The 24,414-nt window shown below is 42.7% G+C and overlaps 1 protein-coding gene across 2 annotated transcripts in view; it reads left to right on the top strand.

The window, feature by feature from the left end:
- LOC126101615 (activating signal cointegrator 1 complex subunit 3) overlaps positions 1 to 24,414 on the top strand; it is a 258,264-nt gene that overhangs the window by 180,315 nt on the left and 53,535 nt on the right. For both annotated transcript variants that reach the window (XM_049912297.1, XM_049912298.1), the window contains 3 exons: positions 602 to 874; positions 3,262 to 3,390; positions 8,424 to 8,597. In XM_049912297.1, coding sequence (XP_049768254.1) covers positions 602 to 874; positions 3,262 to 3,390; positions 8,424 to 8,597 — 576 coding nt within the window. The remainder of the gene's footprint in view (positions 1 to 601; positions 875 to 3,261; positions 3,391 to 8,423; positions 8,598 to 24,414) is intronic.

The raw sequence follows: 24,414 nt of genomic DNA on the forward strand, positions 1-24,414 counted from the left end.
TACACATAAGTTCATGAATGTCACCATGTCACAATATGATAAACTACAAACATTTCATCTGCTTTTGCTGGTGGCCTTGGTCAGAGTATGAGATTGAGGTGGTTGGGGTCTCACATGCATATTGCCAAGAATATTGTACGTTAATTTTTATTGATTGTCGAGTGATCACCATCCTGAAGGCTGCCTGTAGTAGTAGCTGAAGTAGCACTTGTTTTATTGGAACATGATGTGGCCTCAAACCTGCAAGAGTCTTTCTGAAATTAGCTTCATCCTCAAAAGTATACCCTAAGATATTGTTGATTCTTTTGTAATAATGTACTCTGGGTTGGGTTGTTTGGGGGAAGAGACCAAACAGCGAGGTCATCGGTCTCATCGGATTAGGGAAGGACGGGGAAGGTAGTCAGCCGTGCCCTTTCAAAGGAACCATCCTGGCATTTGCCTGGTGCGATGGATGGCCGGACAATAATGTACTCTGTAATTACATTAATTTAATAGCCTAGTGTTCTGATAGTTAATCATCAAATGAATGTTCAGAATCCCCCCCCTCTCTTTGGATTTCTGTACGGGTGCTTTGGATGTCACTGTGGTGTTAAAATTGCAGATGGGCCTGTACAACTTCAGGCCAGCAGTGCGGCCCGTGCCGCTGGAGGTGCACATCGCAGGCTTCCCGGGCAAGCACTACTGCCCGCGTATGGCCACGATGAACCGCCCAACCTTCCAGGCTGTGCAACAGCACTCACCGGACCGTCCTGTCCTCGTCTTCGTCTCCAGCCGCAGGCAGACGCGCCTCACCGCACTCGACCTCATCGCGTACCTTGCGGCTGAGGACAATCCCAAGCAGTGGCTGCACCTTCCCGAGGAGGAAATGGATCAAGTAAGGGTGGCTGGCAGTTCACTAGATTTTGCTTAAAAGTTTTGTTATGCTGCCGCAGCAGCATCTCAGCTCTGTAACTGTTGCATTATGAATTATGCCAGACTTCAGAGGTGAAAATGTCAGAAAATTAAATTATTTTTCCTCACCAGTGTCCTATGGCATCATACACAATGGTAACACGTCATTTGGGGGAAAAAGATTTATTGTATGCAAGTGTTCAATAAGGATGTTATGTGTTGCCCAGTCTGGAACCTCTTGCAGACTCTTCTTGCAATGTTTGGGCGTACTCACAGTAGCCCCATGAAATTTGCTATCACCAATCAATCACAGTTTGAAAACAACAGTAACATTCATAAATATAGTACTGAAAGGAGAAATGTAGTTGCATATAAATTACTGTATGCATGTAAAATTAAAAAACCATCATAACTTGAGAAATCATGTAAACTGTTAGCAAGTTGCCAAGTGTTTGCCTGAGAAAGTTTTCAGTAATTGTAAAGTTGACTTGTTCAGCATCATAGTGAGAAGTCACAATCAAGAAACACACAACGTGCCTCTGTTACACTCGAACCAATCTAAATGGACATTAGCAGGCAGTGTTTGAAGCACATGGCACTCGTAATTATGAGAGGCTTACCCAGACAAGTAGGTTTGAGCAGACACAGCTTACCCCATCATCTCGTGGGATTATATATGCACAACCTCCTCCTAGAATAGTCTTTAATGCTTGATTGCATAAGATAACTGAAGATACAAGTCCTCCTGATCACCATTCTGCCAGTGTGAAAGATAATTTAAATCTTCAGACACTGTTGCCAAAAATCATTTTGATATGGAGAAAAGCATATTTTCCAGAAATTGCCTCCTTTTTTATATCTGCAAAGGACTGAAGTCTATTCAAATCTGTACAAAGATCAAAAAATTGTACATTCCCAAAACAAACCACTGCTGCTGGAGATGTGATAACATTTTTAGGGAAACTAACTTGTGGAATACTGTATAGAACCGAAACTAGATAACACCCTTAATTTTAAATATGAAGCTGGGCTTGTGCAAGAGCTTTTATGAAATGAGTGCACCGAATACTTCTATTTCTCTTTGTTACATTAAGGCTATATTCCTCTGTCAGAAAATGTGCCCATATGTTCCAAATTGTCTATACTCTTTCAAGTTCCAGAAGTATGACTGCACTACTATTGGATTCAGTGACTATGTTACTTGTGGAAATGTGGCTGGGAAGGAGAATGTACAGGAAAAAATGCTCTTCAAGTCCAGTATGTGCCAATCGTTCACAGCTGCATCGGGCAAGAAAAGAGGAATGTCACATTTATGTGGCAGGAAAACAAAATTGGTATAGGAACATGACTAAATATGTATCATATGCCAAGACTGAAAGGTATTTACATAATAACATTTGTTGTGGCAGTCCTGAAGAACCTAACAGAGGAAGTCCTCAGATCTACGCAGGCACCACTGATGAACACATCTACCAGCACTTCTTTCTATTGAGCAACCCTCTGTAACGTACTTGTACCTTTCCCCTCTCCTTCCTCCTTGTCCTCCCTCCTCTTAGCCTGCCGCTGAAATAAATGTGATGTATTGTGCCTAAACAGGCAAAGAGATCAGTTACAGTTGGATTACACTATAGGCGGTCAGTCACTGGGAACAGTAACAATCATAAAATATCTAGAATTAGCCTGAAGTGGATGTAGGAAAAGCATATGCCAGGCTGAGATTCGGTGAAAGACCCCTATGGAATGGTAACTCACCCACATAAGAAGTGACCTACAAATCACTTGTTCAGCCACTTCTAGAAAGTGGCTCATCAGTCTTGGACGTTTAGCAGGTTAGATCAATAAAGGAGAGAGAGAGAAAAGATCCAATGAAGATCATGCAATCATTTAGTCAGTGCAAGAGTGATACAGAGATGTTTGTCAAACTCCTTTGGTAGATGCTACAAGACAGGTGATGTGCATTAGGGAAAGGTTTTACTTTCCATATCCTTTGAATGTGTGTTCCAAGAAGAGTCAGGCAAAATATTACTTCTGCCCACTTCATGAAATGACAATTACATGAAATCTGAAAAATTTGAACCCACATGGAGGCTTACTGCGTGCACCACTCATTAAAAGGAACAGGTAAGGATGCGAAATTATAGTGTTAATCAGTCCTGTCACACACTATGAGATGGCTTATGAATTGTTGATGTAGATTTCACAACCACTTGCACACACATTTCAGCAATATATCTCAATATCTCATGTATAAATGATAAGTTTTGTTTACTTCATGGAGACAAATATTGCAAAACGCCAAATTAGATTTGGATGTACAATGAGCGTCATTTGCAATTACATACTTACAAATTCAAATACCAATTTTTACAGATTATATCCGGTCTGAAAGATCCAAACCTGAAACTGACTCTCGCATTTGGCATTGGACTTCATCATGCAGGCTTGCAAGAACGTGACCGTAAAACAGTTGAAGAACTATTTGTGAATCAAAAGATACAGGTGAGAATTTTGAATAGTGCATGCTTTCCAGAATGAAAGATAATTCTATGTCATTGTATTGTGTCACAGCACTCATCTGAACCCTTAATTCCCCCCTCCCCCCTCTCAAATGTGTAAGATCGAAAATAAAAACATGAATACTAACTTCATTTTCAACATATTGTGGATGCCACCAGAACAAGAACAATGAATAAGAGTTGTCATCCTGTATTAATAGTTAATAGTATTACTGCTCAATAGTATTACTGTACAATGTAAAAGTTCTGTTGCTGTACAGTTTTATAATAATACTATTGTCTTGATTTTGAAACAGACTCATAATTAACCACTGAAAAAGCCTGTTACAAACATTTAGTTGTATTGTATTCCCTGACAAGACAACAAACACTAACAGTCAAACAAAACACAGTTCAGTGAAGACAAGAAGCACATTATGTAAAGCAAATACAATTTATGCTTCTATATGTTCATCACAGCATATATTAAAACTGAATACTTTAGCATTCTTATAATCAAAAGTAGTAGCGGAGTGCTTTAATTTGAACCTGAAGTCTTCAGTAATTAAAGTGATGTACTGCACTGTTACTTTTACTAATATTTAACTCTCACAGCTAGAGGAACCCTTTATATAAACAAAACATATTCTTACCTTCACTTTGAGATGATGCATAGTATATACTGTAGTCATAATATTCCTGTCTGTGCTGCGCCAGTAAGCATTGTTAACAATTTATTTGATTTATGCTGTAGTGCAACTGTTGTCGTTAATGCAAAGTGAACTTTTCACAAAGAAGCAAAACATGTTTGTAATTTTACACACATACACTCTTTTCTTAGGCATGTGTCAATACTAATTTGGAAGAGAGCCCTAAGTCACAGATACTTGTCTACATGTACACAAGAGCTGTTTCTACCTTTAAAATGTTCCGCAGCTCACAGCACTGTGCTCAGAAATGAACAATATAAAGAACTGCGCACATTTCTAACCCACAGTCTTACTAACATTGATGCGTGGCCATGCACTACTTAAGAATTGCTTTGTGAGCCCCAGAAATAATTCCAGGTTTCCAGTTCCTCACCCACACTTTTCTGGATATTTTCTTTAGGATGCTGTCAGGCTCTTTCTTTACATATATTGCAACAGAAAGTTCCTTAACAGTGTTAAGTTACTTGTTCATTAAAAGGGCAGTTCCAACAGATTCACAGTAATCAATGTTAGTGAAAGTCCGTGTGCAATCCATGTCCAGGTACTGTTTTATGTAATTTTGTGCAGTGTGGTAATTAACAAATATGTTAGATATTCATATGTAATTTTTATAGAAATTCAAACAGTGTAAAATCCAGGAAGGAAGGTAAGTATTTCATGAAAAGGATAGTTGCTACTCATCATATAGCGGCGATGCTGAGTCGCAGATAGGCACAACAAAAAGACTGTCACAATACAAGCTTTCAGCCAACAAGTCATTTTGTCAAAAATGAACCCCGCCCCCCCCCCCCCCCCCACACACACACACAACACTCTCAACTAAATGCAACTCACACACACATCTGCAGTCTCTGGCAGGTGGAGCCACACTGTGAGCAGCAGCAGCAGCAGTGCATGATGGGAGAGGCAACTGTATTGTGGTAAGGAGGAAGCGGGGGCGGGGAGGGGGAGGGATAGCAGGGTAGAGGTGGGAGACAAGTGTTTTCTTTGACCTCATTGTGACTTCACACAAATTTTAGCAAGTTTTTGCCTTTTGCTATCATCAGCTCCCTCAGATTTCATCATTTTTCCTCCTTTTTCATCGTTCTCGTGATTTTTACCATTTATTTCGGTGTATTTTTGGACGTAATTCTACCGTATTTATGTAATTTTTTGCATTTTTTCCACCACCTTGAATCCTTGCTCCTCCCATCTGCATCAATACAGAAAAGGTTCCTTAACCCTAGCCAGAACCAAGTTCCACATGCTGTTCCTGCTTTTATGCTTGGCTCATGGAATTCCCAGAAATGGTCTTACAATCAAATTACCCATCTCCGGCTGCCACCCTGTGTTCACAATCATTTCTACCTGTTCCGGTGCTGTCAATCCGTAGCCCTCACCAACATTGTCCTGTAAAGCCATATCAACAAAGACCAAACCTCCTTGCAATACCTTCACTCCATCCATAAAATTCTCCTGCTATGCAATCCCAAATTCCTGGAACCCATAACACACATTGAAACACACATTCAACCCCATTACCCTCCTATATAAAAGATACCAACCATTTCCTCCACCGACTCTCCACAGTTACTGTCCCTTTACCACATGGTGCCCTGCTCGTCACTATTGATGCCACTTCCCTTTACACTAACATCCCTAATTCCCATGGCCTTGCCGCTGTTTAACACTACCTTTCCCAATGCCCGGCAGATTCCAAACCAACAACCTCCTTCCTAGTCGACTTGACCAACTATATCCTCATCCACAATTACTTCTCCTTTGAAAGCATTACGTACAAACAATTTGGGGGTATGTCTATGTGCACCCGCATGGCACCATCCTATGTCAACCTACTCATGGGCCATCTAGAGGAATCCTTCCCAAACACCCAGACTCCTAAACCCCTCACCTGGTTCAGATTCATTGATGACATATTTGCAACCTGCATCGGTGGTGAGGAAACCCTATTCACACTCCTCCAGAAGCTCAACAACTTCTCCCCCATTTGCTTCACCAGCTCCTACTCAACCCAACAAGCCACCTTCCTAGATGTTGACCTCCACCTCAAAGAAGGCTACATCTGTCCATATCAAAGCTACTAACCACCAGCAATACCTCCACTTTGACAGCTGCCACCCATTCCATACCAAGAAGTCCCTTGCAGCCTAACCACCTGTGGTTGTCACATCTGCAGTGACAAGCAGTCCCTCTCGAAATATACAGAGGGTCCCATTGAGGCCTTCACAGATCAAAATTATCCTTGCAACGTTGTGCAAAAACAAATCTCCCCTGCCTTACCTTTGCAGTTTCCCATCACCTCCCAAAGTCAAACCGTCCATCCACATAGGAGCATTCTCCTCATAACTCAGTACCACCCAGGACTGGAGCAACTGAATGACATTCTCCATCAGGGTTTAAACTATCTCTCGCCCTGCACTGAAATGAGAAATGTTCTGCCCATTATCCTTCCCACCCCTCCTCAGTGGTATTCAGCCGTCCACTGAACCTGCACAATATACTCGTCCATCGCTGCACAACTCCTGCTCCCTACCCCTTGCCTCATGGCTCATATCCCTGTAATAGTCTTAGATGTGAGACCTGTCTCATACATTCTCCCACCACCATCTACTCCAGTGCGGTCATAAGCATTGCCTGTTATCCCATCAGAGGCGGGCAACCTGTGAAACCAGTCATGTAATCTACAAGCTAAGCTGCAACCACTGTGCTGCAGTCTTCGTGGGCATGACAACCAACAAGTTGTCTGTCTGCATGAATGGTTACCAACGAACGGTGGCCAAGAAACAACTGGACCAACCTGTTGCTGAGCACGCCGCCCAACACAACATCCTTCATTTCAGTGACTGTTGTGCAGTCTGTGCCATATGGATCCTTCCCCCCAACACCAGCTTTTATGAATTGTGCAGGTGGCAACTCTCCCTGCAGTATATCCTACATTCCCATAACCCTCCTGGCCCAACTTTTGTTAGTTGTTGTCCTCACCAATCCAGCCCCTTCCCTTTCTCATTCCAGCACCACATAGCTCTGGATCCCACTAATGCACCCAGTCATTTTGCTTTCCCCCTCTCCCTCACTCCAACCCTCTCGCTCTCCCTCTGTCTAACTTCCTGACTTCACCTAGCTGGCCAACCCCATCTCCACCTTGTCCCTGCATGCCTTGCAGCAGCACTTCATTGTCCCCCACCCCTACCCTGCCATCCCTCCCCCTCCTCACCCCAGACTTCTTCTTACCTCCACCCAGTTGCCTCTCCCATCATGCACTGCTGATGCTCACAGTGTGGCTTCAGCTGCCATAGTCTGCAGTCATGTGTGTGTGTGTGTGTGTGTGTGTGTGTGTGTGTGTGTGTGTGTGTGTGTGGTGTTTATTGTTGACAAAGGCCTTGTTGGCCAAAAGCTTATATTGTGACAGTCTTTCTGTTGTGCCTATCTGTGACTGAGCATCTGTGCTATATGGTGAGTAGCAACTATCCTTCTCATAATATTGTTATAGAAATTCTGAAGGAACAGATGAAGAAAATGACCTATTATGCCACCGAGGGTATAACTGAAGTCTTTGAGCATCAGTCCTGTCCATCTGATCTTGTCTTGGCAAATGCAGTTTTGCTCTTGCAAATAATATTAGATTTCTCATACCATGACACATTACAATTCTTCATTGTAAAACAACACAGAGCTCATTTACCTGGGACAGTGAGAATATAGTACGATTTTATAAATGGAAGCATATGTTAACATTATCAGAAGTGGATTAGGAAAACCATTTCAAATGTGTGTGCTCTCTCATGTTCTGCATGTAAGGACATAGCTTGGCACGAGGCTTCCACTTGGTAATGCTTCAGCCACAGTAGCGGATTCTGCTCTCTTTTTTCAATTTCAGCACATTTCTCAGATACGTTTGTGAAATGACTCGGCACCAAGATTTCTGAAAGCTGTTAAAAAGTAGGCCATTCCTTTAAAATATATATTTCCTTGAGTATCTTAGATAATAAAGAGTTAATATTATTAATAGCCTAATAAAATCATGTGCCTCTTTGTATGCTATCATTTGTCAAAACAGTTGTATCAGTATCTTAAATAATTCAGTAAATAAAAATGCTGCTACATATTGTGCGAGTCGTCCTGTGTGTCAGATTTCCTCTCCCTCCCCCCCCCCCCCCCCTCCCCCTCTCTCTCTCTCTCCTGCAGCCTTAATTAATCACAAAATTAAAGAAAGAAAGGTTCCAGACTTAAGTCCTGGTATGGTCCACAGTTTTAATCTGCCAGGAAGTTTCACAGAAATGCTTTTTTCAGGAAATAACATGGACATATTTATTGATCTTTCTATCAGGTTCTCATAGCAACAGCCACCCTTGCTTGGGGCGTCAACTTTCCAGCCCATCTGGTTGTCATTAAAGGGACCGAGTACTACGACGGCAAGCAGCGGCGCTATGTGGACATGCCCATCACCGACGTCTTGCAGATGATGGGCAGGGCAGGGAGGCCCCAGTACGACGAGAACGGGGTACGTAAACAATTCCATCACAGATACTAGTATTCAGTTCCATTACACAGTTTGTTTAGTCCCTGTGGATTCACTGTTGGGTGTAATTTGGTCCTTTCAGTAATTCCCTTGCTGTCAAGTGAGAGAGAGCTGTATTACAGTGTGTATTTGTTAAGAGAAGGCTATACATTAGTGTTGAAAATTTTGAAGGAGAAACAAAGAAAAAACTGAAATGAACATTTGTCAGAAACTTATGAGAGAACCTGTAAATCACATTCCTCAATTTGAAAGTGCTATTTAATGTGGTTCACAGTAGTGCACCACTTCACCCAAGTGTCATTTGTATGTATAGATCAAAACAGTTCACAAATTTGGTATACTATAATTTAACTAGAGATGTGGTAGACACTTATCTGGTTTGAGAGCTCTGCTAGATTATCCCTGGTGTCATCAAGACTATCATTGACAGAATTTTGACAGCCCATTTAGGGTATGCCAAGGTTTGTGGAGGGTGGGTCCCTAGAATGCTTACAGAAGTCTACAAACAGAAACATGTGGAAGCAGATCGCAAATTGCATAGTCAACTGATGGCGAGGAATTCTTGAACTCTGTTGTCACTGGGGGAAAGAACTGGATCCACTACACAACACTAGAAAAAGAACAACAATCCCTTCAGCAGAAACATCCAGCATCACCGAAGCCACAGTGGTTTAAACAAACACTGTCTGCTGACAAAGTGACATGAGAATGTTTTGGAGCAGGAAGGGGTCACTGTTGTGCAAATTCCACCCTGCCAGTACAACAGTCAACATGGACCGCTACTGTGAAACAGTGAAGAACCTTGACCATATGAAAAATGAGCAGATGCATGCTCACGAAGGGTGTGCGTTTCCATCAGGACAACACTTGTCATCACGTCATCCGTGTCACAACTGAGCTCATCAACAAATTTGGAAAGGATACTGTCACACACCCGCCTTACAGCCCAGACATAGCCCCAAGTGATTTCCATCTCTTACCTGAAATGAAGAAACATCTGGATGGGATTCATTTCACAACCGGAGAGGAGCTGCAAGAAGAGTACCTTCACGGTGTGGCAGGAGAATTCCATGATGCAGGCATAGAGACAATTGTACACCACATGCAGAAATGAATGTGATTATGTCAAAAGATAAGTAAAGGTCTGAGATTTCCACACGTGTATTATTCCATGCCAGTAAACATGTTTTTCATTGTGAAAAATAGTTGGGAACATTATTTCATGGACAACCCTCATACACATTGTAACTTTTGACCAAGGCCTTCTTCAGCAAAGAAAGTGCACACACACACACACACACACACACACACACACAGAGAGAGAGAGAGAGAGAGAGAGAGAGAGAGAGAGAGAGACGAGCACACCTCGCGCACACATGAGCACTACCAGCAGTGGCTCTGAGCCATCTAAGAGAGCTGCCATTTATAATTTATGTAACAAAGTTTAAACCTACTATACACAGGATCTGTTGATTTGCAGACAGGCACAACAAAAACACTGCTATACATTTGAGAGTTTGGCCACAAGGCCCTCTTCTAAAGTAGGAAACACACACAAGCTCGTATACAATCTGTGTCTCTGGCTGCTGAGGCTGGGTTGCATACAATACCTGCACTTTGATGGGAAAGCAATCTGTGAGTGGTAGGGGCAAGGAGGAGGCTGGGGCATGGAGGGGAGGGATAGCAGGGTAGCAGTGGGGGAATATGATGTGTTGTTGTTGGTATTAAACCGTGAATTTTGAATTCTATGAAATGTTCAAATTTTGAATATTGCTTTTAAGTATCAAAGTATGGGAAAAGTTAAAACTTCACTATGTTCAGAAAATTTTCAACTTCAGTATTATGAGAGAAAAAAAATTAAATCTTAAGAGGTATAAAATGGTTGGTGTCTTGGAGCCATATCTTTATTATTGAATAACTGTTGAATTATAGAAATTTAAGCTAAACTAATGATTTTCTCAGAATCATGAACAACCGTTCTATTATTTAACTAGGTTGTTAGTTGTGAAGTTTCAGTTTTGACACACTTATCTTTTTATAGTAATGACATTACAATATCTTCAAGTCCTGATATCCCTGAATTAATAAAATTTAAGTGAAAACAATTACATCCCAATATTCCGGATTGGATACGTTGACAAATTGAGATATCAGTTATTTTGCCAGACGTCAGTGTCATTCTTGCATGATATTTCGACAGTTTGACTTGTTATCTTCATCAGGTGCTACTCGAGACTGCTTGTCAAGTGGAATGGGTCCAGTATTTGTACCTATGCTCTTCCCACTCCATCGTTGATTCCAGGTGTTCCATCTGCAGCCTGCTCCTTCTATCAGAATGCAAAATAGCAGAAACAAAGACCACACACTACCAAGGCCAGATGCGTGCTGAGTATAGTTTTGTTATGGCACAAAGATGGTGGCTGTAGCTCCGCCCACTGCCGTGATTGTGTGGTCCAGTGTGCCTGTGTGTGGGCTGGCATTCCATTTTCAGTCCGCTGCGGTTCCATGTGTTCGCTCTGTGGTCCACTCCTGCCAGAAACTTTCTTAGGCATTCCCCCTTTGGTTCTGTATACGTGGCAGAGCTCAGGTTGTTTCGTCTTTGGTCCCGTGCCCCCTCTGCACTGGTGTCCCATTTGCACAGTTGTAATAGCAGCCACCCCATGCTGTGGTGACACAGACAGCACTGCCATGGCAGCAGCCTCCGTAAAAACAGTACATTATGACAAACCTGTTTCTTGCAGACAGATGATTTTGCTCTGTCTGAAATCACTCATATGCCATTACTGCACTGGTTGACATTGAGAGCATATTGTATATGCTGTTCAGCTTTGGTACTGTGATAGTGTGCATGTGATAACTGCCTTGTACGTAGCCAGGATTTTGTAATGTATGCAGTGTTTGAACACTATGAAATACCTCAAAGAAAAGACCTATCGACACACAACCAGCAAGGATTTAGAAAATATCATTCTTTTGAAACAGAAATGGCTTTTTATTCTAAAGTGGATCTGGGGTGAAGGGCCACTTCTGTGCAGGGCTGGATTGCAGCATTAGTTGTGGTGAGGATGCAGGTCATTGGAGCTCAGGCAAATATCATCACAAGTTAAACATTCTATTAAAAGTCATGCTAGTAAACTTGTGCCTCCGCAGTACTGTGGCCACGCTGCTCTCGGCACACGGTGCAGACTGTTTGAGGTGCACAGCAACAGCTATCTGTTGGCCAGAATGCCACGATGTCTGTGTCCATGTTGCTAACACCAGAAAGTCGCTCAGCAGCATACGTGCCAATTAGGTGCAGCACGGTCGCTTGTAAGGATGTTACCAGTAGTACAGAAGACTTCCAGAACACTTACAGGGGATTACAGCCTCCTCTGGTGGATCTTGCCCATGTGGATGGAGCAAGGGTGCCCATATCAGCACGGAAGGGTGAACGGCTGTACCATCCCAGGAGGGGAGTAGCCTGGCTGCTGCTGGAGTGAACTTGGAGGTGGCACACCAGTTTAGAACTGCCGACTCCAGGAACAAGCTCTCGGTACTAAAAGATGGTGTGGCAGTGGAGACCCCAATCTGTGACAATTGCTCACTGTCCTGTATCACTCCAGCACCTGGCGTGGCCCCCTCCTCGTAGTTGTCACTGCCGAACTGCTGCTCCTCCACTAAAATTGATAGTTATTTGAGGGGGTAGGAGCTCACTTGTAGTGCAGATGCGTTTCTTCCAGTCGTGTTCAGAATGACGAATCTGCGGCCTGCCTATGTAGAAACTACTTGGCATGTCCTGCAAGAGCCCTGTCTTACCTCTGCATTTGAAGGATTGTGGTGCTCAACCAGGCCTGTCTCGCACCGCATAAACAGTCCTATTGCTGCAAGGGGCGCACCGACAACTTAGCATTTGCCGACTGCTTCTGTCAGCTTCAACTGTTCCAGCTGAGCTGCTGGTTCCGCAGTAATACCAAAAAAAGTGGCACACAAAATATTGAGTGCCATCAACAGGGGATCTCAGATTGATTCCATATTTCTAGATTTCCAGAATGCTTTTAATATGGTTCCTCACAAGCAGTTTCGAATCAAAACTTGTGACTATGGAATATCATCTTAATGTTGAGTTTAGTGAAATAGAAGTGTAATCTGGGGCTCCCCAAGCAAACGATAAAGGCCCTCTGATCTCTTAATCTATGTAGACAATTTAAGAAACAATCTGAGCAGCTCCTGTAGATTGCTTGGAGATGATGCTATCATTTTTAGCTTCAGATAAAGTCATCATAAGATCAAAATAATTTACAAAGTTATTTAGACAAGATACCTGCAAGGTGAAAAAAGTGACAGTTAACTTTCAACAATGAAAAGTGCGACGTCTTCCTCATGATTACTAAAAAAATTCCATTAAATTTCAGATACACAATAAATGACAGAAATTTATGGCTTGTGCATTAAACTAAATACCTAGTGATTACAATTACAAAGAACTTAAACTGGAAGCTACACAGAGAAAATGTGGGGAAGGCAAACGAAAGGCTGCATTTTATTGACACAACACTTAGGAGCTGCAACAAATCTAAAGAGAAGGCCTACAGTATGCTAGTTCATCCTCTTCTGGGGTTTTGCTGCACGGTATGGTGTCATTAACAGATAGGATTGATGAAGGACATCAAAAACTTCAGAGGGGCAACCTGTTTTATATTATTGTTAAATGGGGGGAGTGGGGGGGGGGGGGGGAGCATCATGGATATGAGAAGCAAGTTAGCATGGATACCACCAAAACAAAGGTTTTTTTTGTTGGGCAAAATCTTTTCAGTCATCAAGTGTTTCCTCTGAATGCCAAATTATTTCAGCCACCTACATAGACAGAAGTGATTGCCATAATGAAACAAGAGAAAAAAGAGCTCACAAAGAAAGATTTAGTGCATTTTTTCCATGTGCTATTCAAGAGTGGAATGATCGAGAAATAGCCTTATCGAAAAGTGGTTCTGTGAAACCTCTGCCAAACAATTAAGTGTGAATTGCAGAGTAATCATGTAGATGTCCTCTTGGAGGGAATGTATCACATGAAATATATAAAAAAAAAACAAAGATGATGTGACTTACCAAATGAAAGTGCTGGCAGGTCGACAGACACACAAACAAACACAAACATACACACAAAATTCAAGCTTTCGCAACCAACGGTTGCCTCGTCAGGAAAGAGGGAAGGAGAAGGAAAGACAAAAGGATATGGGTTTTAAGGGAGAGGGTAAGGAGTCATTCCAATCCCGGGAGCGGAAAGACTTACCTTAGGGGGAAAAAAGGACAGGTATACACTCGCACACACACACATATCCATCCACACATACACAGACACAAGCAGACATTTGTAAAGGCAAAGAGTTTGGGCAGAGATGTCAGTCGGGACGGAAGTACAGAGGCAAAGATGATGTTGAAAGACAGGTGAGGTATGAGCGGCGGCAGATTGAAATTAGAAATTAGCGGAGATTGAGGCCTGGCAGATAGCGAGAAGAGAGGATATGCTGAAGGGCAAGTTCCCATCTCCGGAGTTCTGACAGGTTGGTGTTTGTGGGAAGTATCCAGATAACCCGGACGGTGTAACACTGTGCCAAGATGTGCTGGCCATGCACCAAGGCATGTTTAGCCACAGGGTGATACTCATTACCAACAAACACTGTCTGCCTGTGTCCATTCATGCGAATGGACAGTTTGTTGCTGGTCATTCCCACATAGAATGCATCACAGTGTAGGCAGGTCAGTTGGTAGATCACGTGGGTGCTTTCACACGTGGCTCTGCCTTTGATTGTGTACACCTTCCGGGTTACAGGACTGGAGTAGGTGGTGGTGGGAGGGTGCATGGGACAGGTTTTACACCGGGGGCGGTTACAAGGGTAGGAGCCAGAGGGTAGGGAAGGTGGTTTGGGGATTTCATAGGGATGAACCAAGAGGTTACGAAGGTTAGGTGGACGGCGGAAAGACACTCTTGGTGGAGTGGGGAGGATTTCATGAAGGATGGATCTCATTTCAGGGCAGGATTTGAGGAAGTCGTATCCCTGCTGGAGAGCCACATTCAGAATCTGATCCAGTCCCGGAAAGTATCCTGTCACAAGTGGGGCACTTTTGTGGTTCTTCTGTGGGAGGTTCTGGGTTTGAGAGGATGAGGAAGTGGCTCTGGTTATTTGCTTCTGTACCAGGTCGGGAGGGTAGTTGCGGGATGCGAAAGCTGTTGTCAGGTTGTTGGTGTAATGCCTCAGGGATTCCGGACTGGAGCAGATTCGTTTGCCACGAAGACCTAGGCTGTAGGGAAGGGACCGTTTGATGTGGAATGGGTGGCAGCTGTCGTAATGGAGGTACTGTTGCTTGTTGGTGGGTTTGATGTGGACGGACGTGTGAAGCTGCCCATTGGACAGGTGAAGGTCAACATCAAGGAAAGTGGCATGGGATTTGGAGTAGGACCAGGTGAATCTGATGGAACCAAAGGAGTTGAGGTTGGAGAGGAAATTCTGGAGTTCTTCTTCACTGTGAGTCCAGATCATGAAGATGTCATCAATAAATCTGTACCAAACTTTGGGTTGGCAGGCCTGGGTAACCAAGAAGGCTTCCTCTAAGCGACCCATGAATAGGTTGGCGTACGAGGGGGCCATCCTGGTACCCATGGCTGTTCCCTTTAATTGTTGGTATGTCTGGTTTTCAAAAGTGAAGAAGTTGTGGGTCAGGATGAAGCTGGCTAAGGTAATGAGGAAAGAGGTTTTAGGTAGGGTGGCAGGTGATCGGCGTGAAAGGAAGTGCTCCATCGCAGCGAGGCCCTGGACGTGCGGGATATTTGTGTATAAGGAAGTGGCATCAATGGTTACAAGGATGGTTTCTGGGGGTAACGGACTGGGTAAGGATTCCAGGCGTTCGAGAAAGTGGTTGGTGTCTTTGATGAAGGATAGGAGACTGCATGTAATGGGTTGAAGGTGTTGATCCACGTAGGCAGAGATACGTTCTGTGGGGGCTTGGTAACCAGCTACAATGGGGCGGCCGGGATGATTGGGTTTGTGAATTTTAGGTAGAAGGTAGGGGTGCGGGGTGTCGGTGGGGTCAGGAGGTTGATGGAGTCAGGTGAAAGGTTTTGTAGGGGGCCTAAGGTTCTGAGGATTCCTTGAAGCTCTGCCTGGACATCAGGAATGGGATTACCTTGGCAAACTTTGTATGTGGTGTTGTCTGAAAGCTGACGCAGTCCCTCAGCCACGTACTCCCGACGATCAAGTACCACGGTCGTGGAACCCTTGTCCGCCGGAAGAATGACGATGGATCGGTCAGCCTTCAGATCACGGATAGCCTGGGCTTCAGCAGTGGTGATGTTGGGAGTAGGATTAAGGTTTTTTAAGAAGGATTGAGAGGCAAGGCTGGAAGTCAGAAATTCCTGGAAGGTTTGGAGAGGGTGATTTTGAGGAAGAGGAGGTGGGTCCCGCTGTGACGGAGGACGGAACTGTTCCAGGCAGGGTTCAATTTGGATAGTGTCTCGGGGAGTTGGATCATTAGGGGTAGGATTAGGATCATTTTTCTTCGTGGCAAAGTGATACTTCCAGCAGAGAGTACGAGTGTAGGACAGTAAATCTTTGACGAGGGCTGTTTGGTTGAATCTGGGAGTGGGGCTGAAGGTGAGGCCTTTGGATAGGACAGAGGTTTCGGATTGGGAGAGAGGTTTGGAGGAAAGGTTAACTACTGAATTAGGGTGTTGTGGTGCCAGATTGTGTTGATCGGAATTTTGAGGTTTTGGAGGGAGTGGAGCTGGAAGTGGGAGATTGAGTAGATGGGAGAGACTGGGTTTGTGTGCAATGAGAGGTGGTTGAGGTTTGCTGGAAAGGTTGTGAAGGGTGAGTGAGTTGCCTTTCCGGAGGTGGGAAACCAGGAGATTGGATAGTTTTTTGAGGTGAAGGGTGGCATGCTGTTCTAATTGGCGGTTGGCCTGTAGGAGGATGCTCTGAATAGCCGGTGTGGATGTGGGAGAGGAAAGATTGAGGACTTTTATTAAGGATAGGAGTTGACGGGTGTGTTCATTGGCTGAGTTGATGTGTAGGTGAAGGATTAGGTGGGTGAGGGCAATGGATTGTTCAGTCTGGAACTGGTATAGGGACTGATGGAAAGAAGGGTTGCAACCAGAGATGGGAACTTTAAGTGTGAGGCCTTTGGGGGTTATGCCAAATGTCAGACATGCCTGAGAAAATAAAATATGTGAGCATAATCTGGCTAGGGTGAAGGCATGCTTGCGGAGGGAATGTAAATAAAACTTAATGGGGTCGTTGTGGGGGTGTTGTGAGGGTGACATGGTATTAGAAGGTGGAAAGTTTAACATGAGGTTGAAATGAAAAAGAAAGATAGAAATATATGGGGAGAGATAAAGGTGAACTAGAAAGCAATTGGAGATCTGGTATGAAAAAAGGCGAAAAAGTGTTGGTTAAGTTGATCTTGTATTGAACTTGGGTTGGTAGACAGCGATGTGCAAGAAGGTTAGGTGGTTGTGTTGCTGCTAAATCACGTTAAAGGACGGAGAAATTCGGGAAAATTTCGAGAAAATTTCGAAAAACGTATTAAAGGAGTGGTGTTGTGGTGAAAGATTACGAAAATGGGGCTAACAATTGTAGAAAAAATGACGTTAAAACCTGTGGGGAGCGGCTAAAATGACATTAAAGGACGGAGAAATTCGAGAAAATTTCGAAAAAACGTATTAAAGGAGTGGTGTTGTGGTGAAAGATTACGAAAATGGGGCTAACAATTGTAGAAAAAATGACGTTAAAACCTGTGGGGAGCGGCTAAAATGATCAGTGATGTGCGAAAAACGGAAGTGGAAATAAAGTTAAAGTTATTAGAAGTAGCCGAAATGGTTGTTAAATACGTGAAAGCAGCTGTTATTGAACTAGAAACGGTGGATTTTATAGCAGCGGTTGTGTTGAAAGCGGAAAATAAAATCTTTTGGTTATGGTTGGGAAGTGGGTTACGTATTGTTGAGCATATATATGGCGGGATAAAATTGTATAGTAGATTACGGTAAAAGGGGGGTGAATACAAAGTGAGACTACTGGTAAAAACAGAAAGAGAAAATAAAGAGAAAAAAGAGAAATAAGACGACAGGAAAGATATCGAAATGCAAAGGCGGCAATAACAAACGTAATTGTTGGGTTCAAATTAATGATATATATATATATATGGTTATAATAGAAGGAAACATCCCACGAAGGAAAAATATACCTAAAAACAAAGATGATGTGACTTACCAAATGAAAGTGCTGGCAGGTCGACAGACACACAAACGAACACAAACATACACACAAAATTCAAGCTTTCGCAACAAACTGTTGCCTCATCAGGAAAGAGGGAAGGAGAGGGAAAGACGAAAGGATGTGGGTTTTAAGGGAGAGGGTAAGGAGTCATTCCAGTCCCGGGAGCGGAAAGACTTACCTTAGGGGGAAAAAAAGGACGGGTATACACTCGCACACACACACATATCCATCCACACATATACAGACACAAGCAGACATATTTAAAGGCAAAGAGTTTGGGCAGAGATGTCAGTCGGGACGGAAGTACAGAGGCAAAGATGTTGATGAATGACAGGTGAGGTATGAGCGGCGGCAAATTGAAATTAGAAATTAGCGGAGATTGAGGCCTGGTGGATAGCGAGAAGAGAGTATATGCTGAAGGGCAAGTTCCCATCTCCGGAGTTCTGACAGGTTGGTGTTAGTGGGAAGTATCCAGATAACCCGGACGGTGTAACACTGTGTCAAGATGTGCTGGCCGTGCACCAAGGCATGTTTAGCCACAGGGTGATCCTCATTACCAACAAACACTGTCTGCCTGTGTCCATTCATGCGAATGGACAGTTTGTTGCTGGTCATTCCCACATAGAACGCTTCACAGTGTAGGCAGGTCAGTTGGTAAATCACGTGGGTGCTTTCACATGTGGCTCTGCCTTTGATCGTGTACACCTTCCGGGTTACAGGACTGGAATAGGTGGTGGTGGGAGGGTGCATGGGACAGGTTTTACACCGGGGGCGGTTACAGGGGTAGGAGCCAGAGGGTAGGAAAGGTGGTTTGGGGATTTCATAGGGATGAACTAAGAGGTTACGAAGGTTAGGTGGACGGCGGAAAGACACTCTTGGTGGAGTGGGGAGGATTTCATGAAGGATGGATCTCATTTCAGGGCAGGATTTGAGGAAGTCGTATCCCTGCTGGAGAGCCACATTCAGAATCTGATCCAGTCCCGGAAAGTATCCTGTCACAAGTGGGGCACTTTTGGGGTTCTTCTGTGGAAGGTAGTTACAGGATGCAAAAGCTGTTTTCAGGTTGTTGGTGTAATGGTTCAAAGATTCCGGACTGGAGCAGATTTGTTTGCCACGAAGACCTAGGCTGTAGGGAAGGGACCGTTTGATGTGGAATGGGTGGCAGCTGTCATAATGGAGGTACTGTTGCTTGTTGGTGGGTTTGATGTGGACGGACGTGTGAAGCTGGCCATTGGACAGGTGGAGGTCAACGTCAAGGAAAGTGGCATGGGATTTAGAGTAGGACCAGGTGAATCTGATGGAACCAAAGGAGTTAGGTTGTAGAGGAAATTCTGGAGTTCTTCTTCACACACACACACCTACCTGTATTTTCTAATTTCCACAAAATTAGTGATGACACATGTGCAGCTGACAATTGCTGAAACGCTATTGTGTAGCCAAAACTGAAATTGTATTTATACAGGTTATGAGAGTGAAACACCTGGTATAAACAGACTTGATAATTACTGTATGGAAAAATATGTTATTAAGTTTGATACCTCTAACAACCCTAGTGACAGAATCCGATAGTTTGTAAAGTGACATGTAAAGATAATAATAAAACATGAACTATATTAGTGCCAAATCCAAGGGTATTTGGAGTTAGAGGGCTGGCTGGTGGCAATTCCATTGATGTTTAACCTCTAGGGGGTTGGGGTGAGGAAAGCAGTGGGTGACATGCAGAGCTCAACTAAGGAGTGGGTTGTATGCATAAGCTTACTATTGGGGTGGTGGAATACTGAAAGAGGTAAAACACTCACAGCACTCTTGTTTGTGGGAGTTGAAACAGTTTTTATCCCACAGATTACTATGAATTTGTAAAAATTACACATTATAATTGGTATTCCATCTTTATACTTTTAACCCTGCTGTTCTGTTCGGGTCTATATGACCCGAAACGAATATGAACGTTATTTTACATTATGTAAATACCAATATATATTTATGAAACTTTGTGACTTTGTCTGAAAATGGATGAGCAGCATGTGTTTTAAAAGGTTTTAAAAAAGTTTAAGAAGTTTGGGCTTCAACTGTAATAGTTGCATATGTAATGTTCGGGTCATAATGACCCGACACAAATATGTTTAGTGTAACTCGTATTTATTTCTAAAATCTGGAAATGGCGAAAATTATTTTTGTTGTGTTGTGTGGGAATAGTGACTGCATCATTCCAACTTACTCTCAACAATCACCTAAAGCTCCATGCGTTCACAACAATGGGCTTGTTTGTTGCTTTCCCCAGGAAATAATAATTGGCAGTTCTCAATAATTGGAATGCTTTGTTTCTGCCCAGTTTGACTTGTGACACCATGGCGATGAGACCATTGAATGATCGTGAGTTGGAAGAAATAGTAAATGCCTCACCAGATGAAGGATCACTTTCTGAGTTTGAAGATCACATCAGCAATGCATCTGAAAGCGAGTGTTCCGATGACAGTTACGACAGTCCACAGCCCATACAAAATAGTGTAGAGACTTTTCTTTCTAAAAATGGGAATATAGAATGGCAGTTGCATCCACCAGCACAACATGGTCGCCTACCAGCTTCGAACATCATCAAGAGTACCCCAGGAGTTACCAGGTATGCAGTCAGCAGAATATCTGATGTAAAATGTTCATTTGAAGCAGTATTTCACACAGCGCTTCAAAATGAAATAATAGAGATGACAAATATTGAAGGGCAGCGAGTTTATGGTGAACAGTGGACAGATATTGATGGTTCTGTTTTCCATGCATACTTAGGACTCTTACTCCTAGCGGGTGTATATCGATCTCATGGGGAGTCTACAAAAAGTTTGTGGGATAAAGATACTGGGCGAAACATATTTCGAGCAACCATGTCTCATGAAACATTCTGTAAGATATCACGTGTCCTGCGATTTGACAAGAAATCTACTAGAGAGGAAAGACGACGTACTGACAAACTTGCCGCAATTCGTAGTATTTGGGAGAAGTGGGTAGAGGTCCTTCCTAAACTGTATAATCCAGGAGAAAATGTTACTGTTGACGAGCAGTTAGTAGCATTTAGAGGTCGCTGTCCATTCAAGCAGTATATCCCAAGTAAACCGGCAAAATATGGGATCAAAATATGGACCATGTGTGACAGCAAAACTTCATACGTACTGAAAGCCCAAATTTATACAGGAAAGGTGAGTGGAGCGGCACCAGAAAGAAATCAGGGAATGAGGGTGGTATCTGATCTCACTTCTGAGTTACGTGGTCAGAATATCACGTGTGACAACTTTTTTACGTCGTACAATTTGGGGCAGCTGCTTCTGAAAAGGAAATTGACTATGTTGGGAACTATACGGAAAAATAAGCCGGAGCTTCCACACAAAATGACCAACAAGGAGGTACACAGCTCTTCATTTTACTTCACAAATGACACTACTGTGGTTAATTATATTCCTAAGAGACACAAGAATGTTGTACTTATGAGCACTCTCCACCATGATGCGGAAATCAGTGACAGGGCTGATAAGAAGCCAAAAATGATTTTGGACTATAATTCAACCAAAGGTGCTGTAGACACGCTTGATCAGTTATTAGGTACATATACATGCAAACGAAAAAGTAATAGGTGGCCAATGATAGTTTTCTACAATATTCTTGATGTTTCTGCTTATAATGCATACGTTTTGTGGATTTCGGTTGACCCTAATTGGAATGCAAGCAAATTGACTAGAAGGAGAATATTCTTGGAGGAACTTGGAAAGTCACTGATAAAAGAACATATTGCATCAAGAACGCATTTCCCAAGAACAGAAGATTCTTTGAGAATGGTCACAAGCATCCAAAACCCGAATGATGTGGGTGGTGTGTCAGAATCGGTAACAACAAGAAAATCTACAAAACGTGCACGCTGTAAGTTCTGTCCATCAAGTAATGACAATAAAACAAACATGGTGTGTGGAAAATGTAGTAAACATATTTGCAAGAAACATGTAACCTACTTGTGTCCACAGTGCAAGCAGTAAGAAAAGAACTGTAGTATTTTATAAGATGATTGTATTGAAAATTCTGTTGTTTCAAATTTATGTGAATACTTGTGCCTAAACTACAATCAGTAAGAAGAGAGGATTCTAAAGTTGTAGTGCTTTCTATGTTGGAATGTAATAAAAAAACTGTAGTGTGTTCTGTACTGTAGTGTGCTCTAAGATGAATATCTGTAATGACAACTGTCTGTTGTTAGAAAATGTCAATACTTACGTCTAAACTGTCAACAATAAGAATAGAAGTATGGAAAAACTGTAGTGCTTTCTAAGTTGAATGCCTGTAATGGAAACTGTCTGTTGTTTCAAATTTATGTGCATATTTAAATGAAAAATATCCCTCAATAAAGTTGTATGCATTGTTATTATTATTATTATTACCATTATTATTATTATTATTATTATTATTATTATTACTAACAAGGTACTGGAATAGAACAACAATGTCGATAGCTAAAACTGTACCAAAATTTATGTTTCTAAAGCATTTTGATATGTCGGGTCATATTGACCCGAACAGTATATATGTCAAGTAAAAGTGAACAGAACAGCAGGGTTAAAACATTCAGATAAACCAAGCTCCCTTTCACACTATAGACATTTCCGTTCCTTTCCCAATTTAACATAAGACTGAGGAACCTCAACGCCAAGTAATGTGTTAGTACTACTAATGCAGTGCTACCCATGAAAAGTATTGTTTGCCAGCTTAAGTCAGTTCCAACTGACTTTCGCAGATTCCTCTGTTCGCAGCATCCCCCGAAACAAGTGCCAGGCTTTAGTGCTCTTGTCATATTGACATTTGTGTTCACATTTCCACATCTACATGAGCTATTCACTGTCTGCACTCAGTGTTACAGTAATCTTCTAGTCTGCTGTTAGGGCTTTGTGTAATCTTTTCTTTGTGGTGTTCCTCATGTACTGTTCTCTACACTGTCCAAATTTGGCTTGCTTTGCATTATTCTATGTATGTGTTCCATTTTTCACTAGCATTAGTGTACTTTCTACTGGCAGTGATCTTTCACAATCTGAAGTAGTTAAATACTAGCGTAGAAATCCGGTATCACCCAGCTGTATATTTACACACTATGTGATCAAAAGTATCTGGACACCTGGCTGAAAATGGCTTGCAAGTTCATGGTGCCCTCCATTAGTAATACTGGAATTAAATATGGTATTGGCCCACCCTTGGCTGTGAAGACAGCTTGCACTCTCACAGGTATACGTTCAATCAGGTGCTGGAAGGTTTCTTGGGGAATAGCAGCCCATTCTTCATAGAGTGCTGCACTGAGGAGAGGTATCAATGTCAGTTGGTGAGGCCCGGCACGAAGTTGGCGTTCCAAAACATCCCAAAGGTGTTCTATAGGATTGAGGTGAGGACTCTGTGCAGGCCAGTCCATTGATGTTATTCTCACGTAGAGGCCGTGCATTATGTACAGGTGCTTGATCATGTTGAAAGAAGGAATCGCCATCCCCGAATTGCTTTTCAACTGTGGGAAGCAAGAAGGTGCTTAAAACATCAGTGTTGGCCTGTGCTCTGATAGTGCCACACAAAACAACAACGGGTGCAAGCCATCTCCATGAAAAACATGACCACCCCATAACACCACCGTCACAAAATTTTACTGTTTGCCCTACACACTGGCAAATGACATTCAGTGGGCATTCACCATACCCACACCCTGCCATTGGGTCACCACGTTGTTTACCGTGATTCGTCACTTCACATATCATTTTCCACTCTTCAGTCGTCCAATGCTTAAGCTCCTCACACCAAGCGAGACGTCATTTAGCATTTAGCGGCATGATATGTGGCATATGAGCAGCCGCTCGACCATGAAATCCAAGTTTTCTCACCTCCTGTGTAACTGTCATAGTACTTGCAGTGGATCCTTATGCAGTTTGGAATTACTGTGTGATGGTCTAGATAAATGTCTGCCTATTACACGTTACGACCCTCTTCAAGTGTTGGCGGTATCTGTCAGTCAACAGACGACGTCGGCCTGTACGCTTTTGTGCTGTATGTGTCTTTTCACGTTTCCATTTGACTATCACATATGTTTTTGGAGGTGTCCAGATACTTTTGATCACATAGTGTAGCTGTGGATCCACACCCACATCACGTAACACCTGACCTTGTGCTTAATGTTTACGGCCTCATATCTCCTGAACTGTGTGTTGTACAATGATGTAATTTTGCTCTTAAATTCAATGATATATGTGCATTTTGCCTGTAAAATGTATCACTAATACAGTTAGTGGTAAAGATGGCAACAAGAGTTTCCTGTTAAAAAGAAACCATGTGCTGAAATTTCCATATGATAGTGCAACTCTTGCAGAAAAGTGGACAAATGTGTAGTGCAATAGCAGCAAGAAAAAAGTACTAAATTGAAAAAAACTGTGGAAGTAACATAAGTTTCGTACACAAAAGCTTATTTTATGTATTTCCTACTGATGATTGTGGAAATGCAGACCTATGCGGTTCTCGTGAATGAGGCAAAGAGAAAAAGGACAATGTGGATATAG

The sequence above is a fragment of the Schistocerca cancellata genome, chromosome 9, assembly GCF_023864275.1.
Source record: "Schistocerca cancellata isolate TAMUIC-IGC-003103 chromosome 9, iqSchCanc2.1, whole genome shotgun sequence".
In the NCBI taxonomy this organism is placed as follows: Eukaryota; Metazoa; Arthropoda; class Insecta; order Orthoptera; family Acrididae; genus Schistocerca; species Schistocerca cancellata.